Source organism: Micromys minutus (genome assembly GCF_963924665.1).
Source record: "Micromys minutus genome assembly, chromosome: 18".
Taxonomy (NCBI): Eukaryota; Metazoa; Chordata; class Mammalia; order Rodentia; family Muridae; genus Micromys; species Micromys minutus.
The window spans coordinates 52074534-52094078 of NC_137953.1; the positions used below are offsets into that span (position 1 = coordinate 52074534).

General features: G+C 36.9%; 1 protein-coding gene across 2 annotated transcripts in view; it reads right to left on the reverse strand.

Moving 5' to 3' along the window:
• The window catches only part of GRIA4 (glutamate ionotropic receptor AMPA type subunit 4), a gene marked incomplete at both ends in the record, with an annotated part of 362750 nt that overhangs the window by 19253 nt on the left and 323952 nt on the right, over window positions 1-19545 (reverse strand). For both annotated transcript variants that reach the window (XM_080931806.1, XM_080931807.1), the window contains one exon: window positions 18756-19003. In XM_080931806.1, the coding sequence (XP_080787932.1) occupies window positions 18756-19003 (248 nt within the window). The remainder of the gene's footprint in view (window positions 1-18755; window positions 19004-19545) is intronic.

Genomic DNA, 19545 nt, shown 5'->3' on the forward strand with positions numbered 1-19545 from the left:
AGAGAGACAGAGATAGAGAGAGACAGAGAGAGACACAGTGTTACAGTTGTGAGCACAGGTGTGGATACTTGTGCTTGCAAAGCCTAGAGGAGACCACTGGAGTCTTCTCTCACTGTCCTTTTATTCCTCAGGGTGCTGTTATTTACTAATCCTGGATCTTGGCTGGCTCCAGTGAACCCTAGTCATTATCTTGTCCCTGTCCCCAAAAGTGTTGAGGTGACCATGCCCACGTTTTATATATAGGATTTGATTTCAGGTCCTTGTGCTTAAGCAAACACTCTTATCTATCCAACCATCTTCTTAAGCCCTTAACTATGTCAATGTTCACTATTTCAAGGTTAATCTTCATGAGTATGAGTTTAGTTGCGTATTGCTACTTGTAGACCATAGATTATAATTTGTAACATACATTTAGTCTTAGGTCACTTTGATGAAAGCTGGATGTTTTCTTCAATAAAAATGCAAGAAATTGTACACATTAAGTGGTCCATGATTACCAGTGGTTCCTAGACTTTGGAAAGTTAGTAATGTATAAAGACCCAAATATCTGAACTAAAGTCTAGAAACACCTGTTTTGAAATTAATTTGTCACTTCTCTTATGCATGCCTATCAGAAGAAGATATAAAAGCTAATTGATACTACGCTGACTGCACAATTTCAGTAGAGAAGTTCTGAGTCTGTTATTTGTCTGGAAGGGATTTTCAAGACTCTACACTAATTTGTGATCATTAAGTAAACATAACATAAAGGAGATTTTATAAATAGGTGCACGAAAAGTTGATGGGAAAAAATTTGAAAAATACTTTCAGATGCACTTAAGTAAATTAACAAAATATCAAGGAAGCTATCTCAATTAAATACTGTTCATTTTATGTTATTAGTGGGTTCTCTTTGAGGCCTTAAGATCTACACTGTCCATGTTCTCTACCTCATTGTTTCTGCTATTTGCAAGTGCTACAAAAACGAGCATCTTATGAGGACACAACCAGATGCATTGTAAGATGTTTCATGAAGCACCTTGTGTTCTCTAGAAATAAAATTTAATTTTAAATTTTAGGTCATTATTAGTCTAGAGTTCAAAGAGCTACAGTCTGTGTGATGTTCTGCAACATGATACCATGCATGTCTCAGCCTTACTGAGTGAGGATGAGCTGTGTGGGCTCCGCGCTCTTCCAGACTTCACATTCTTCTGCTCTCCAGACTCCGCTTCTTATTCTTTCTAGTATGATTCTAGAATTCTGATTCAGGCCACGAATCACAGAGCATATGTTCTTTTACATCTGTGTCTATTTCCTAAGATCGTCTAAGGAGTGCTTGAAGGACTCAGAATCTCAAGAAAATTTTTTGAGTTAATATGTGGGCTAGAGGTTACCTTTTCTTTTTTTCACTTCAAAGATTTCACTGCGGCCTAATGACAGTTAGGTGACTTGTGCAGCAAAGTCCAGCTGGACAGGAGTCATCTGCCTTCTAGTCCAGTGCTCTTCCCAAGTGCTTTGACTTTCTGCTCCTTGTCCAAGCCCTTCCCTGGTGGTGACACTTTTCCACCCTGCTGTGTCTCTCTCAGGAACTCGCCCATGTCCTGAAACGCTTGCTAGTCTTAACAGGGATTTTCCCTGATTCACTTTTATGCACACTGCGTGACTGAGTTGGTATCTCTGATGGTGCTGACATAAAAGTCGAACGGTGAGTGTCTTAACAGTTCAACATCTCGTCCCTAACTGTGGACAGAACAGGTGCAGGTAATCTTAAGTGACAGCAGTAAACCTTGTGGTCATTTAACTCATCACAACACTTGCTGCTTTTCTAAGCTCGAAATAAGAGATGCACACTAAGTCCTCGGTGCTGTAAACTCTTAAGTATGGATCCCTAAAAACATCATCACAAGGAAACCTGGTCTTTTATACTAAATCAGAAAAATTACTCAGAAGAAATAGCTGTATAAAAACATGCAATGAAACAAGACCCGCCACCAAAACCCAATGAAATATTTAAAATTTCACTTTCTTTCATTTCCTTTGTCAGCCATCTTTAAGATCTAATTTCCTGAAAAGTGCACCTGAATTTTTATTTCGTTTTTTTCAGTACTGGCCTTTATTACTAAACTCCAGGTCTATTGGCTGTCACACTCTTAGTACCCAAAACTAAATAAACTGTTCTCTGCAGCAAAATAGCACGTCAACAAATACCTTTCAGGGTTTCACCTTAAGATTTCACTGTAACTTTTCTGAAATTCAAGGTTTATGTGCAGTTTTAAAGTGTAATGTATTTATCTTATGGTAAGACTGACTCTATTAAGTGAGAAAGGCCAAGTCTAAAACTGAAGACTACTGACTGGCAATATCCAATCAATGCTGAAGTCTAATCTACTCAGCATAGTTGATTATTATTATGCACATTCCCACTGACTCTAGCCATGGTAGTTTCCTCATAGTTCTGAAGGTATTTTGTTTAGAATTTACTACAAATTCAATAGAACTTTCTCAATATTTTTACCCCTTCTTCTCATATTTTCTATATCTTATGTTTCCCCATAATCACTACTTACTTATTTAACCAATATTCAATACTTCTCTATCTGGGTCCTGTTTATAAGGTTTCTGTCAGGTGGAACAGACAAGAAAACAAAATCCATCATAGGTTTGTGTGTTACATAATATGTGTTTACGTCCCATCTGCTCAGAAAGCAGAAGCAATATCTTAGGTGTAAAATAAGACATACATGTGTTACTCATGTAATAACTAGTATTACACACCCGATAAAGACACTGAAATATTAGCATTATCTATAACAATAATGTGAAATAACTTATCAACAAAATAATCTAAGAAGGTGATTCATAGGGGTTCTAGCTTAGGGGCTCTTTCATGTACTTTGTATCTCCAGTAGGAAAGAACACAGATAAAATCAGAATAAACTGATGTTTTAAGGACAAGGACAATATAATATTACCACTTAAACTTTAAAAATTAAAGCCTAGATATGGTGCTTTTGCAAATCACTTTCAATCTGTCTACATTTAGCCTGTAAAACACCTGTAGATAAGATTTTTGCAACTGAATTTACTGTTTTGAATAGTTAACACAGTTCACCAGAGAAATTAAAAACCATATCTATTGATAGAGACTAAACGCCAGTGCATTTCATTTGATTTTACTACATATTGTGTACATATATTTAGCTCACTAAATAGGTCTAGCTCAGCTTCATTTTGTATGTAAGATTTTCTTAAAGTTTTGGGTAACAACAGTTTCAACTTTCCTCTCTGGTTTGAGATTGTAGGTTCCTTACCTGTACGCAAGTATTTGGAGATTATTCATACAAAGTTATATTTGTGTTGATACATTTTGTCTCATTTTCTTATTGTCTTTTCTTAGGTTGGGAAACTAGTAAAAATAGAAAAGGAATCTTGAGCAGTAAAAGTACTAAAGAAAGACAGTGTCTGAATTTTCCAGTGTTCAGGGCCACACATATATGTATATATATATGCTCAGCGAAGGAAGAATATAAGAATTTATGGTCAAAGAGTTCTAAGTCTGCTTCATAGTTTATAGACTTACTGAGTTCACAGCATTCTCCTTAAAGGTGATAATATGCGCATCTTACCTTTTTTATTTTAAAACTATCTTCTGTCCCTGAGTGATGTTTGTGTATGTGCTCATATGTGTGAATACAGATATGTAATGATGCAGTGTGTGGAGGTGAGAGGACACACTGTGTGCTGAGCCTCCTCTTCCACCATGCTTGAAGCAGGGTGTTCCATTCACAGCTCTGTGAGCAAGGCTAGCTGGTCCTTCTGGAGACTTCTCATGTCTCTAAAGGAGCTGGGATGATGCATTTAGTTCTTCCCACTGGGTCTGAGATGCTGAATCCTGCTCCTGCTGGCTTTGTAACAAATGTTTATAAAAGGAATCATTGTCACTATGCTTCATTGCAGTTTATCTCTGAGATAATGACATTTACAGTACAAATGTGTACCCATTAATTACTGCTAATTAATGACAAAGTGAATTATGCTTTTTATTATTTATTTACTTATTTGTTGTATGTGAGAGTGCATGATGTGAGAGGTGGGGCATGTGTGCTACAACGTGCACGTGAAAGTCAGAAAACCACTTCGTATCTTCCCTTGGAAAGTCTTGAATGGAAAAACAATCTGAAGAAGACACCAAAGGTGGGGAATATTTGATTACTTCAAAAACAATAATAAGGGATGTGAACACACATTAGAAATAATTAAGGTAAACATCAAGAGGCCTTTGGGAGAGAGTGAATCATTATCTAGAAATTGTGCTCAAAAATATGTCTCTTTCCTATAATTTTTCTTGCTGTATTTTCCACTTAGCAATTAAAAAAACTCACATTGTCTATCTTACGTCAGCTTTACAGTTTAGTGTGATTTTATTTCATAATTAGACATCATTAAATTTATGACAACACCATCTTTTATTAAAATTTTGCTTGATAACAATGTATTTTATGAGATACATTTTGAAGTTTATTTTAATATTTCCTTACCCAGTAGGGTTTGATTGATAATAACTATTAATAGTCTATATGCAGAGAAATGAACAGCTAAAGAATTTAAATCTCAATGGAAGACTGGTACTGATATTTAATGAAGATGAAAAATGAATGCAAAAGCATACAACTGTCATGACTTGTGTGAACATTTTTCTTTTTTTCTGCTAATAAAGTTTGTAAGTGGATGTTGAAATAACTACTATGCATAGATAGCGAGCTGGTTTCCTAATGCTGGTGGCTTAAAAAATATAAATGTATAAAGAAAAAGGGATTAACAAATAGGTGGGGGAGGGGTTTCCTTCAAATGGATGGAACCCATTCTTTTGAAAGAAAACTCCCCTCTTACCTTAATCCTGGAGCTGGTTACTTCTCCTCTGTCCTCCTCCTAGGGGAGAAATACCCAAAGTTAAACAATAATAGAACATGGTCTTGTATTAAAGTCAAGTTCAGTTCTGGCCAATCCTTTCTTCAAGTCTCACATAATACTACCAACTGTCAGATATGATGGGGCTTTCACAAATGGAATAAAATCCATTTTAACTATTAAGCCAAAGGGAACGGGCAATAACTGTGTAAGATGTAAAATATAGTGTCTCCTGCTGAATTAGTCTGTCTTGTCAGAGAATCCTAATTAATTACAGGCTTTCTTAGAGCAGAAGAATGCATGGGATAGCAGTATTTGGGCAATTGAACAGCAGAAGTGATATGGCAAGGCACATCACGAGTTCCCATAGAGAACTCTTCCCATGTACGTGTTCTGAAATTCCTCTTGTCTTTGGGAATAAAATTATAATCTATGAGCAACAATGTGTGAGAAGCTGAACTTAATGTGATCAATTGTAAGTAATAATTTTTTATAAAATTGAAAAAAATCATGTTATGGGAGGATTAGGAAAAAGTCTCACCTGAAACAAGAAATCACTGGTGAGATTTATTTTTTTTAAACTTTTTATTCCATCTATCAACAAGGCTTAGGTTTCAGTTCATGCAATATCAGGGCACTATAGCCATTATCAGATGAAGTTTTCCTCCTGAAAGTGTCTGTGATTTAACAGGACTCCTAATGTCTTTGGAAAGATAGAAAGACAAGACTAAGTTGACTTCAATAATAATGACCCCCAATCATAGCTCTGTAATCCATGAGCTAGATGATGTGTGTTTTATAGAGTCATGTGTCTCGGTAGATAGAGCATCAACTCCAATTTGCTGTTTGGACAAAGTCTGAGAATGTATTCATTTCCATGGGCTTTGTATATGATTGCTATCATTAAAATTTTTACTTACTTCACATTAGTCTTTGACAGGTTTTTTATTATTTTTATTATCTCTGCTTAGGGTATTGACTAGTTAACTGAGCTTAAAGTCAGTTTATTGCTACCCTTTGGCATAATTTCAGACGGGGTGGCTGATTTGCTCCCATACAGAATCAATACCAGACAATTGATTGAATTCCGTGAGACATGAAGGAGAGTAGAGACCAAGAATGAGCCCGAACCCATACAAGATCATGTGCTATTGTTATTTAACTTTGGGTAACTTATTAAAAACTTCATCAAGTAAAGTGGCATCAGTGAGTAAACAGATGCACGCTGGAAACTCAGGTTGTTCCAGTGTGTCACAGTGACCCTCGGCCAGTATGAACATGTGCAGGAGGAGAAAATGTTACGGGAAACTATGTGTTACATCAACAAATCTTGTCTTCCTCAGTCACTCCATCTTGTTTGCACTGGAGTCACCCTATGAACTTTAATGACCTTAAAGTTGCATGCCATAAACTGGATATAATAAAAATTTTTCAGTTGCAACATACTTTTCTTCCTTATCAGTGGTGAATATTCTAAAAGTGTCTATCTTGACAATCAATACTCTACCCTCTAAACATTATAGAAACATTATACTATTTTTCTGAAATGAATACAGCCAAATATTGCAAACCATTATTAAAATGAATAAAGTATATTTTATCTTAGAAAACACCTATTTTATTCATGGCTACTATAGTTTAGGACCAAACTCTTTGTGTTTGGAGCTAATATAGAAATCAACCAAAGAAACCAACTGTAGATATATTTCCTGGGTCGCATAGGATTAAAGTTACCACTTCAGGGCTAAGTGATGGCTACTCAAGAGAAAGAGGAAATTAAAAGAGAAATAGTATTGGCACTGCCAAGGTCATTTGATATCCTTGAAAGTCATCTTGATGAAAGTTCCCATTATATGGAGGAAACCATTTTTGTCATATGTGTATATGACAACACACAATTTGTTCTCAGTGCTATTCAAGTCAATTCTGCCTGTGCGTTCACATTCATTATACATATTCATTTATGTATCCACGTGGATTTTCTCACATCTGTACCTTGTCTAAAGCGTGAAGTCTGCCTTTCCTTTCGGCCTCTATTCACACAGGTGTGTAAGAGTGGCATCTCTAGCTGCGAAACACCTTTAAAATCACTTTCCTGTTTCACAGTATAACAGACAACAGCACAAGAAGTGGTTTGTTTAATTTCCAAACCATCATTCCCATCTCTATCACCCGGAACTGACTTTCCTCCTTGCTTCCAACTCTAGAGAGATCTGAGACTGAAATACACAAGCAGGACATGCTTTGAGTGTTTAGAAGGAGGAGGGAGCTGGTTCCCAGCCCTTGGGATTCTCTAAGAGGTTGTTTTTTATTGATTGAACAAGTCAGATACTGGAGATTATTAGTTAACTCGCTACGTCTTTTTGAAAACCAACTTCAACCATGGCAAAGTCTTTTTTTTTGGTGGATTTATTATCTACATCTGTGTAATTTCCCCAACCAAATGAGAACTTATCCTATTTTTCACCTAAGCTTAAATTTAGGTGCAAACTTGAGTGCTATATGGATATTTTTACTGCACTTTGGCTTTTTCAGTGTTAGCAAACTGAGACAGGGCAAGAATGTAAAATCTGCTGTTACTTTTCAGAGTAAACTGTATTCATATTGAAGAATACAGTAAAAATTCTTCTCCATAAGAGCACTGGAGAAAGGAGTCAGAAGACATCAACTGTAAGCTTAGTCGGGGAACTCTGGACAAGTCACTTAACCCTTATTTTCCATGGCAAATACAAAAGAGAGTTAGAAGTATGTACATTTGAAAAGAGTAACATTATGCTGTAACTCTGAGCATCTTACTTTAGAAAGATACAAGTCAATAATTTTCAATGTCTTTTGAGCCAAATTTAAACATTTTTAAAGTGAGCAGATTAAACACAAAATTAATATTAGATGGATAGATATTTTTGTCCAATGTAATATTGTCATTATCATATTATTTAATAGAAAATAATAATTGCTGTGGGAGACAGTGTAAGTTCAGCTCCTTTTGTATTCTGTGTTTTCCTGACTACCTTAAAGCTAAAACATTAAGTTCCCTTATGAAATTTTACTGCAAAGTTTTGCTTTTATGTTTAAAATTCTAGCAATAAAGAATTGGGACTGGTAACAACATTTTTTCTAATTTTTTAAAGGTGCTAGTTGAAAATATCTGGAAACAGAGGAGTCTGAAGTCTGGAGCTGAATACACGTCTCCTTAGCCACAGCCAGACTGTGGCCAATTGGTGTCATAGGAAGGCCCAGGAGGAAACTCTGTCTTGGTAGATTTTACCTGTTTCTGAAAAGTGAAGAACATGGAACAGGAACCATGCATGATTTCATAAACTCTGGAAGTGTGTAGCTGTGAGTGTCTCCTTTATTTGATTGAAACTCCAATTTACTCTTCTTCCTGTTAGTTGCTAAACAGTATTCAAGAGAAATCATTCTGCTCCTTTAAAACCTTGTCTGTACTCAGTCTCTTCTTTCAGTAACCCAGAGTCAAAAAGTGACCTAAATGAAATCTGGTTTATTTCACTACGCCAACTATAAACATATGATTTTGTGTGGTCAGTAGGATTTCAAGCCGAGTTTGTTTTTTTAACACCTCAGGATTGTAGACATTGAAAGACAAGACTAAAATAGAAAGGACGAATTCATGCTTTCCATTTTCCTTTGTTGTTGAATTGTGTGCTGTGAAAATTTATATTGAAATGGTGCTGCAAAATTGTAGAAGTGAATTTTGTTCTTGGTGCCTATCTTCTTAGATTTTAGATTCCCGGAAATTGTGGGATCTGTGAATGTAAGAGAAATGATGTTCAATTATAAAAATTATAAACAATGACCTCACACAGCACTTCAATGATTTGCTCTCCTTATTTATTGCTGATTAAAATGTTTTGGATCAGTAGATTGCCTGCTTTTCAAACACTCAGGCATCTGGAGATATGAAGGAAGGCTTTCTATTTGCATGTTCCTATGCATGTGATACTGTGTATCTATAAGAAAGTCATCTTACATGTGCAGTAGTTCATTCTAAAACCAATATCTACATGCCTGTCTTGGCAGCAAAGAGAAACCTTTTAAGTGAATGAACTGCACCTTTTTTTACTCTATTAAAGCATAGTGTTATGCTAAGTCAGAGTAATTACTATTTTCTCCAGCGCTCTATAACATCCAAACCATTTTATTTTCCCTTTGTTAAATATGAAAGCATAAAGCCAATTTTACATTGGCTGATTCTATTTTCAGACAAAGAAGATTGATCCCATCTAGTGTGGTCGATGGATTCTTTCTCATATACTCTGGTGAGGTAGATTTTCATGGTTTTAGGAAACCAATATTTCCTCTGGTTTTCAAAGTTATTATCAATACAACTTAGAACTACATTAAATCATCATGCTGGAGAATTTTACACCAAGGAGTAGATTACATTTTTACAATATAAACTTTAAGGCAGTGGTTCTCAACCTGTGGATGTGACTCCTTTGGGGCGTCAGATCCCATTACAGATGGTTGTGAGTCACCATGTAGATGCTAGGAATTGAACTCGGGACATCTGGTGAAGCAGTCAGTGCTTTTAACCACTGAGCCATCTCCTCAGCCTGAAGGTTTCTCTTTTATCTCCAGATTTGTAAGAGCTACTCAAGAGCTGGGATCCTGAGCAGCCTGAGCCAGGCTACCCTACCTACCCTGCGTGCTCTCATTTAGGGAGGCCGCTGAAGAATCGTGTCTGCAAGCAGTGCCACAAAAGTTACTACTTGATCTGTGTTGGTGTTCTGAGGTTGCACAGAGAGATAATTGTACTATTTTTTTTGTATTATACAGAAATCATATCTTCTGATTATAAATGCCAAGAAGGTTTATAAGCTATAGAAGTCCTATGCACTGAGATCCTACATTCAGGAGACATGTCTTCTTTTGTCACATGGTCATCATTGAAGAGTTATTTTTTTTTTAAAGGCTCTAATAACTATTTTGTAGTCACTGTGCAAATCTATGTTACAGAGAATATGAAAAGACCTTTTACATTGGAATATTTAAAGTTTAGAGAAGTTGAGAATGAATGAATTCAATATTAAAGGACAATTGGAAACACAACTGTGTTTCACTCAACTCTATTTTGCGTTTTTCAATATGGAAGAATACAATGTTCTCACATTCTAACTCCATGCACACACTAATTTTTGCCTCTGATATTAATACTTCTTCATGATGATGCTACAGTTGCCCTTCCAGTGCTGGGAGTGAAGTCATTTTATGCCTGTACACTCTTGACTTCCTCTGGCCAGGTACACCTGAGGATGTTGAAGGCCTGAGATGCCTGAATTCTCTGTTGCATAGTGTTTGTCCTGTAGGCAAATTTAAGTAACAGCAACTTGTCCATATATTCTGCCCAGATTGACAAATCTGGTTTGACCAAAAAGCAAAAACAGCAGGTTCAGGCCCAGTGATGTGTGCTGTTTATATGCCTACCTTCTAAGACATTGGCTTCATGTATTTCTTTACTTATACTTCTGTTAGGAGACCTTTTTTCTATGGTGCACTTTACCTGGGTGCTTGGTACTTTCTCAGTTGAGTGTCTACATTGTTCCACTTTCTACTTTTAATTTTCCAGAACCCAAGGAGGGAATATTTTCACTCCAGTCCCATTGTGAAGACTTGAAAGAAGGAATTTATATCTGGCTTTTATCCACCATGATAGAAAGAGGTGATTAAAATGTCAATGCATATTTGTTTTTGCTATTCTGCCTGCTTAAAAATTGCATTTATTTATTAGTATTGACCTGTTTATAAGACAGGGTCTCACGTATCCCAGGCTGTCTTCATACTCCCTACATTATAAGGATGACTTTGAACTCTTAGTCTTCCTGTTTCCAGGAAGGAATCTAAGTTCCGAGATTACAGTTAAACATTACCACAACTAATATTATTTTCTATGACATAAATGCATGAATTATAAGTTCAATTGTTTGAGATTTTCTTGAATATTAGAGATGGTGCCTATCTTGGCTTTCTTATTAAAGCTTCAAAAGGTTAGAGTTTACAATTTCTAATGTAGGAATTTTATTTTGTTAAATATATCTTTCTTTGAGGTAGTAAGTACTGAAATGTCCATAAAAGTCCTTATTCTATCCCAGAAAAGTCACAAAAATATAACTTACAAGTGTAAAGATAAAATGGGAAAAAAAAGAACTAAACACTAAATTTAGGTATCTGCTCAGGTATCTGCCATGTGTCCCTAGTGTTAAAAATTTACAAATCAGCTGAAAAAAAATCTCAGTTGGACTGAGAAACCATCTATAGAGTCTGCACATAGGAACCCTCAAAGCTCACTAACACCACACGCGGTACACTTCCTCCTAATAGTGTCCCCTCTATGGGGCAAGCATTTAAATACATTTGTCAATGAAGGTCTAAACTATTTAAACCACCACATTCCACTCCTTGCCCCACATAGGCTTGTAGCCACAACATAATGCCAAATGCATTTAGCCCAACATCAAAAGTCCTCAAAGTCCATCAGAGTCTCAACAATGTTTAAAAGTCCAAAATTCAGTCTCTTCTGAGACTCACATGAATTCTTAACTGTAATCCCCTATAAAATCAAAACAATAAAAAACCAAATCACATGCTTCCAATATCACAAGATACGTATCCACACCAAAACTTCATGAGAGAAAATACTGGATCAGGGCAATACCAAACCCAGCTGGACAAACTCCAAACTCTGCATCTCCATGCATGATACCCAACTCCTTCCTGTTTTTTGAGTGTAACACAATTCCTTCTCTTGGACTGGTTTCACTTCCTGAGAGCAGCTTTCCTCAGCAGGTATTCCATGTCTCTGGCATCTCTTACAGCATGGAGTCTCTAAGGTAATTTCATTTTCACAGCTGTTTGTTCTAATGTTTTGGATCCACACGATCTTCTGGGTTCATCCAAAGGTTTGAATCACTTATGCTTTAGCCTCTGTAGCACTCTAAGTTCTGGTTGACTCTATTCCACTGTTGCTGCTATTCTTGGTGGTCATCCCACGGTACTGACATCGCCAAGATACTAGAATCTTCTGCTAGAACTAGGCTTCCACAGTAGCCTCTTATAGGATCTCTTTATGGTATCATGCCTCAACTTCTTTGCAGGGCCCGTTTAGTCCTGGGGCATCAACGACAACCAAGTCTGCACCTTCTCCAAATGGCCTTTCCTGGCCTCTTACAGTGCCAAGCTTGAGCTGCTCTCCATGACCCCTTAATACCTTCAAAAGCAGTACCATCTGAGTGGTGCTTACATATTACCAAGTCTAGCTGTCAGCACAATGTCTATCTCTGGAACACAAGGAATTTTGTTTTGTTTGGTGTGTGTGTGTGTGTGTGTGTGTGTGTGTGTGTGTGTGTGTGTGTGTGAGAGAGAGAGAGAGAGAGAGAGAGAGAGAGAGAGAGAGAGAGAGAGAGAGAGAGAGAGAGAGAGTATGTGCTCCCAGTACTTCCCAGAAAATTTTATCTTAGTAATGCTAGTCTCTTGTTAAGGTCTGTTAATTGCTTAGCTCCAGCTAACCAGCATCAATTGTTCCTGTAACCTCTTCTATTCTTGACTTGAAAGCCAGAGCTACATGGCCTAAGATGTTAAATTCTGCTACATGCTGAGGCTGGAACATGGTCCCTGTTCTATTACATCTCCATCATTTTCTGTTTTCAAGGATATACATCCTTCATTGCCTACACTTGTCTTGGAACTTTCTCCGTAGACTGACCTTGAACTCAGATATCTCCTGAATGCCAGGACTAAAGGTGTACTATCATGCTTGGACCTACAAACCATGCTTGCCTCTTCAAACAATCTTTATAAGGCCTGGATTATAGTTCATTCTAGATATAGTCAAGTTGTCAATTGAGAATGGCTTTCATATTCCATCCCTTGTCAATCTAACACATAATCATATCTTCTTATGTCCAAATGAAAACAATAGCCTGGTCATAATAACTTCTAACAACTAATATAACTACTTCTTGTTTAACGGCAAATGTATAAACAATAGCTTAGCAGGATGAGATCTTGGCCTGAGGACACTATCCCCTTAATCCATTTTATACTTTGAACACAGGATTTAGTGTAATTCCACTTCCTGGTACCCCTTTAAACTTTGAACCATATATTTTGTATTTTTTCTTTATTTGTTTGACTATGCTTGATCAAAACACTCTTCATAAGAGTGAACAACAGGGCAGAGTTTGTGCTAGGCTTTTTTGAGACTTCCTTGGTCAATGCAATTAATTCCAATCTCTTCAGTTTAGCCTCAGGCTGACTCTTTGGATAAGTGTATCACACAAACAGTCTCTAAGCCACATACTAAAATTCTTCTTCTCCTCTTGAGCCTTACAGTTCAAATCATCCTTGGCATGACTGTCTCTCATGCTCCTACTAGAATGGCCCATTAAGCCCCACTTGAAACATTCCACAGCTTTCCAAAGTCTCCATATCCACATGTGTCCCAACAAAATCATAGCCTGGCCTATCACAGCAGTTCCCCAGTCTCTGGTACCAACTTTAGCCATAGCCAGAGTTTCCATTGCTGTGAAGGGAACATGACGAAGGCAACTCTTAGGAAAACATTTAACTGAGGCTGGCTTACGGTTTCAGAGGTTCCATTTACTATCGTCATGGTAGGTTGCGTGGCTGTATGCAGACTGACTTGGTGGAGTCAAGAGTTTATATCTTGATTGATGGCAGTCAGGAAGAGACTGTCTTCCCTAGGGATCCAGGAGGAGGGTCTCCTGTGCACTGTGTGGAGCCTGAACATAAGAAACATCAAAGCCCATTCCTTTAAAGTCCATACCTCCTAACAATGCCACTCCTTATGGTCCAAGCATTTATACACTTGAATCTATGGTGTGTGTGGGGTCAAACCCGCTTCAACTCACCACAATATTCAAAATACAATGGGATCACAAATTTGTTAGAGTATCTGTTCAAATGTCAACAGAAATGTCAAACAGGATCTTTACAGGCATTTTTGCCATAAGACTAAATATAAAAATTGTGTGCTTAAATATCAAGGTAATTACAATTCCAACACAATGAGAAAGTTTCTCTTGCGGCCCTGACCTTGGCTAAGGAGCGATATTGGCAGTTCACAGAAGTATTTTCTCTTTGGAGTGTGGCCACTGCTTTAGTAGATGCCTACACACATATGTGCTCAAGGCCAGGGTCCGGATTAACAGGACTCAGAGAAATAAAAGAGAAAATGAAGTTGGAAAGAAGTCATGTTGGAGGGTCCAGGAGGTGTTAGTGATAGATGCAAAGTGTATCTGATCAAAAGATTCTGAAAAAAAATTAAGGAAATATTACACTAAAATTATATTATTTAGAAATCCGTAATATATCATTTTTAGAAGACATAAATGAATATTTGTTAATTTATGGCCAGCTGTAACTCAGTAGTATTAAGATCTATCCTCATGTTTCTGTGTTTTTAAGTTTTTATATTTATATTTAGTACTAAAAGTTGACTTAGTTCTGACATAAATTTTTTTTTGATTTTCACACACTGTGCTGCAAACTGTATCTTTCTAAATGTCTTAAGTGCATCTGAACTTATGATAAAGTATATTTCAAAGATTCTACATTGTAAAATGTTTTTATATTATAACTTTCACACATGAATTATGCTAGTATTTTATATATCTACCGCAGGAAGAAAGTGAAAGTAAGGTAATTGGGTCCAGACATCCCACAAGACCATTGGCTCTGTTACACATAGGAAGAGAAAGTCTAATAAAAGATGGAGTTTTCTACTTTCCATTTTTTAATACTCTTATCACCTCTACAGGCCCAATCCTCACCATCATGCTCTTGCTGGGAGGCTCTTAGTACCTCCTGTACAGGAACTACGATAGGCGTGGTTTGCAAAGACTAGTTGAGCATCCCCAAGTCCAACCAGTCAGTGTTTTTTCCCCTGAATTTACCCACTAATGCAAGGTCTCTCAGAACTATCCTCTTCTGAAACTTCTTTTCTTTGGTGTCAGAAAAAAATGTCTAGTTGAGACACAGTTCTACTCTCTTCTTTAGAGAAGGTAATTTTTACATGGAAATTACTATTGCTAATCAAAGCATTGGAAACTATAGGGTTGTAATTTAGTTTCAGAGACTTGGATCAAGCTGAGGGCCAGAAGAAATCTGCAGATGAGATTCATTGTTTGTTCACTGACGGTAAGTGAGGATGCCGGAGAAGATGAATATTTTAAAATAAAGTTTCACCTAAAAGCTGTATAATAGTTTGAACATCTTGTGAACTGGATCTACATAAATAATTTCCAAAACGTTTATTTATTACATGGCAAAGCTGATAGCAGAGTAGTTAAAATAGTATAAAAAATGTAGTAAAGTTGATGGCATTTTTCAAAATAATACATGTAATGTTATTGTAGCATCAGTAATGATGGCCGGTTTGTGTGAAAGGCATTTGAACCATGCTAAGTTTGTGTGTAAATGTAATGGTGCTGGTGGTACTGACAATAAAGTTAAATAAACTTCATCTCTTACCAAACCTTTATATTTCATTATGTGTCCTGAAATACATATTTCAAAATAACCCTTAAGAATTTGCCAATCAGATATTTATCAGAGTGACTTTCGGTAGCCAGAGTAAGAGAGGAGAAATGTGGATGATGCCATGGTATCCAGAGAACCTTACACAGTAATGTGCATGTACAGAGAAAAGATTCAGAAGAATTAAAAAGATCAGTATACCTGGCTATGTTACGCCATCTATGAATTGGAGAATCTATGTTAAAATTCAGTAACTCTTTCAGAGCTCTTTATAACTGAAAACTTAATGTTTTTAAAATTTAATTATATCGCCAATGAATAACATTCGGAAATTAGGTCTGCTTGAACAGTAAGAGTCTGTTTATCCCTGTTTGCCACTTATCCCAGGTCACCTGGCACATTTGTATTATCTGGGCCTATTGTTTGTTATTCAAGCTCTCTACTGCTGAGCACCACACCAGCCCCTCCGTGACATTTTCCAGAATTATATGCATTCTCTGCAATGCTTTGCCTGTATGTGCTTTAAAGCTCACAGTAAAAACAAAGTCATGACTGTCTATTCTGACTATATGTACTCTATTTCTCTTTTCTGTGACATTTATTCTGTAGCATTTTCAAGAAATAGCAAGGTATGGAAGCCTAAAAGCATAGATGAAAGGTGTATGGCTAGCTATTTGGCAGCCTTATCTGGTCATACTTACACAGAAAAAGATATTACTGTTTGTGTCTTTTCTAAAGCTTCACATCGCTTAATCACAACACTTTATGAAGAAGCCACTATTAGTAACAATGAAATACACATGTCTTATTATAAGCAGAAAAATTAATGCAAAGACCAGATTTCCTTTAAAAAATAGTTTCTATGGCAAAACAGACTTAAGTTTCTGCTGAATGACTAAGACAGGTTTCCTGGACACCTGGTGACAGTGTACCTTATGAATTTTTCTTTCATGAATGCAATTAATGTGAACTTGTTTCTACAAACTATATAATGTATATAAAAGATGATTATTAGTTCAACTCTGTATTGGTTTACCTCTCTTGAAAGAGAAGTCTCCTAGGGAAGGAGAACGAGGGGCTTCTTTTTTTGGCCTCTTTTGCTTACAGGGCTGTGAATGAAGGAGTGGAGTTAGGGGGAAAGTGAATGTTTTTAGCCGTCAGTATCCTTCCAATGTTCTTAAAGGCAGGGACAGACTGCCTGTGGCCTTGGGGCCAGCTTTCTCAGGAAACTGTGGTATATAAAAAACAAAATGCATAACAATTTTCCCTTCCAGGAAGCTGAATTTAACAGATGCCTCGTTAACAAGATCTAGGCAAGGACAGGAAAAGAGGGGGAAACAAGATCTAGGCAAGGACAGGAAAAGAGGGGGAAGCCACTCACTCATCTTTATACAGTTTTAGACAGGTGATACCCTTCAGTGTCGCCCCAAACAATGCCTACAGCCTCCATTTGATGAGGTGACACATTTAAGAGGAAACTCTGTAGCCATCAATGGGAGGCAGACATGCCCGTATCTTAGGGCTGAATTCAGCTCCAGGAGTTTGACTTTAACAGAAGACAAACGATAGAGGCCAAGGCAGCTGTATCCACTGAGAATTAATTAAGAGAAGCAGCCGGTGAATGCAACCAATAGCTTCACCATGGATAGATATACCAACCACAGTTGCTTTCACCTTTCTAATTCTTGTAAGTTCTTTACACTAAAGTGTGCTTGTACACCTATCTCCCCAGAAGGTATCTACTATCTGACCGACTGGAAATTGTATACTTTTAATAATACCTCATACGAGACATGTCAACAAAGTTGAAGTATCCTGGTAGCAATTCGAGTTTCTAAATGGATGAAATCATTTTAGTGAGGCCTCTGTTGTGGATAATTTATTAATGTTAAGTTTCTCTGATTATTTCTCTAGGTTTTTATGGGATATCTGTTCAAATAAACCAGAGAGCAGAGCTGCCAGAAGCCAAACTCAAACTCTCCTGTACTGACTGCTTTTTAAAAATGACTGTTTCCTTTAGAGTTTCCTGTTCACAGAATACCCTCCCCACACAAATCCCTTCTCCCATACCCAAGTTTGTTTCTAAAACAGATATCTCACCCCTTGCCCAACCCAACATAACCAAGTATATTGTGGTTCCCTTTCTAAAGACAATGAAAACAGCCACAGAACACTGATGCTGCCTTCATTGTGGCTGGGTAATAGTACAATGCTAATTACCTTCAGTTTTCAGTGGCTTACCAGAAACATCACTTCTCAAGACCAGGTTCTTGGTTAAGCCCTTTAGCAAGGACTGTGATTTCCTCTTGATTCTCTGCTTTAAGCTTCTCTCCCAAGCAGCACTGAGACCAGAGCGGACTGTCAGTTATCCCTTGCTCTAGCCCCAGAAGGTTCAATGTAGTCTTTATTATTTAAGGAAAATAGGGAATCCTGCCTCCTGGATATAAACATGACATATATATATATATATATATATATATATATATATATATATATATATATATATATATATTTTTTTTTTTTTTTTTTTTTTTTTTGTCAAGAGTGAAAAGGATGCAAAGGGTAGATTTGACCAGTATTTCCGTAAGATTGAAAGTCTCCTCTTTAACCCTTATAGGTAATTCTTTTCTTGTGAGCCACTTGGCAGAGTCTATCTACATATCTTTCTTGAACTTACATACTTGATCTAACTTTACAGATCTTACTCACACCATACTCCCCTGAAAAGAGACGGGAGTGTGACTTGAGTAGGCACCATAAAGCCAGAGCCCATGCTTGCGTCTAGGTCTGGTTGTTTTTATAGGCAAATGTGATTCGAACAGTACCAAGGCAACCTCAACATAGGCTGAAAGGGAATGATGCCATGCTAAATGCAACACTGAAATGGAAACAGACAGTCTCTCTTTTGGGAAGAAGTGGGTTCCTTCTTACTCAGAGTCTGGCAACCAGTAATAATAATGTTTCAACACAATGATAAAATGCACAATCATTGCTAATTCAATGGCAGCAGGCAGCGTCAATTTTGGTGGGCAAAACAACAGAAAAAGTTGATGAGATCTAGAAAAAAATACAACACCCATGATTTAGGCCCACTGTAGGGAGCTAGTGTTCCACCACTTTGGTTTTTATATGGCCTTCAAAAGTTAATGTCAACTATGATCATTTTAGAATCAAAAAAAAAAAAAAAAATACTTGCTTTTACCTGATTGTTGATCAAAAGTATGAGATGGAGAAAAAAAAATAAAGCAACAAACACACTATGTTTACACAGAAGTAAAGTGTTTCAGGGACATCAGGGAAGGTGGAATACTATAACAACGCATGTTCTATTGTTATACTATTCCACCCACCTTAATGAGGAACCCTTGGGCGTTGCTACACCATAGCCTTTGGAATCCAGGTTTCCTCCCACTTTCATCGTGTCACAGGGCTTTCGCTGCTCAATGTATTCATTCATCGTGGACTCCAGGAGGAAGGCGAATTTGCCCTTGGACTTGCGGACCCGAGCCACACCCTCAGCTGTAGTTCTAGTGAACACAGACGGCTCTGCCGATCGCATGTAGGTCCACATCTTTTCATACACTGCTATTTTTGATCTCTGGAGGAAATGCAAATAAAATTAAATACAGGAGAGAAGGGAACAGCATGTTAATATAGACAGAAGCAAGGCTATGGTAAGTCTTTTAGGTCATTCCATTATCAGATATCCAGTTTGCAAGGCAGACGCAGAAACTTAACTCTTTAGAAACTGGAAAACTACACTTTTAAAATCCTTTTAAGAAACCAAACAAGTGCCAGACATGTACAGTGATGATTAAAAGCATGCGCCGTTTGCCACGGTCATTATTACACTCTATTATTTCACCTGACATTGTTCTGATGTTATTGAAGGTAAAAGATGCTGTAAATCTCTTTTCAGCTCTATTTGAGTTGTAACAGAGCTGCTGCTGTGTGTGTGTGTGTGTGTGTGTGTGTACATGTGTGTTACATGTATTATATATAATATCCATTTGAGTTATAATATATTTGATTTATATATATAATAGTTATATACATTACTTTACATAATATATAAAACACATATAGAGTTATATATAAAACAACTTTTCACAACTCAAAATATGATACATATTTTTTATG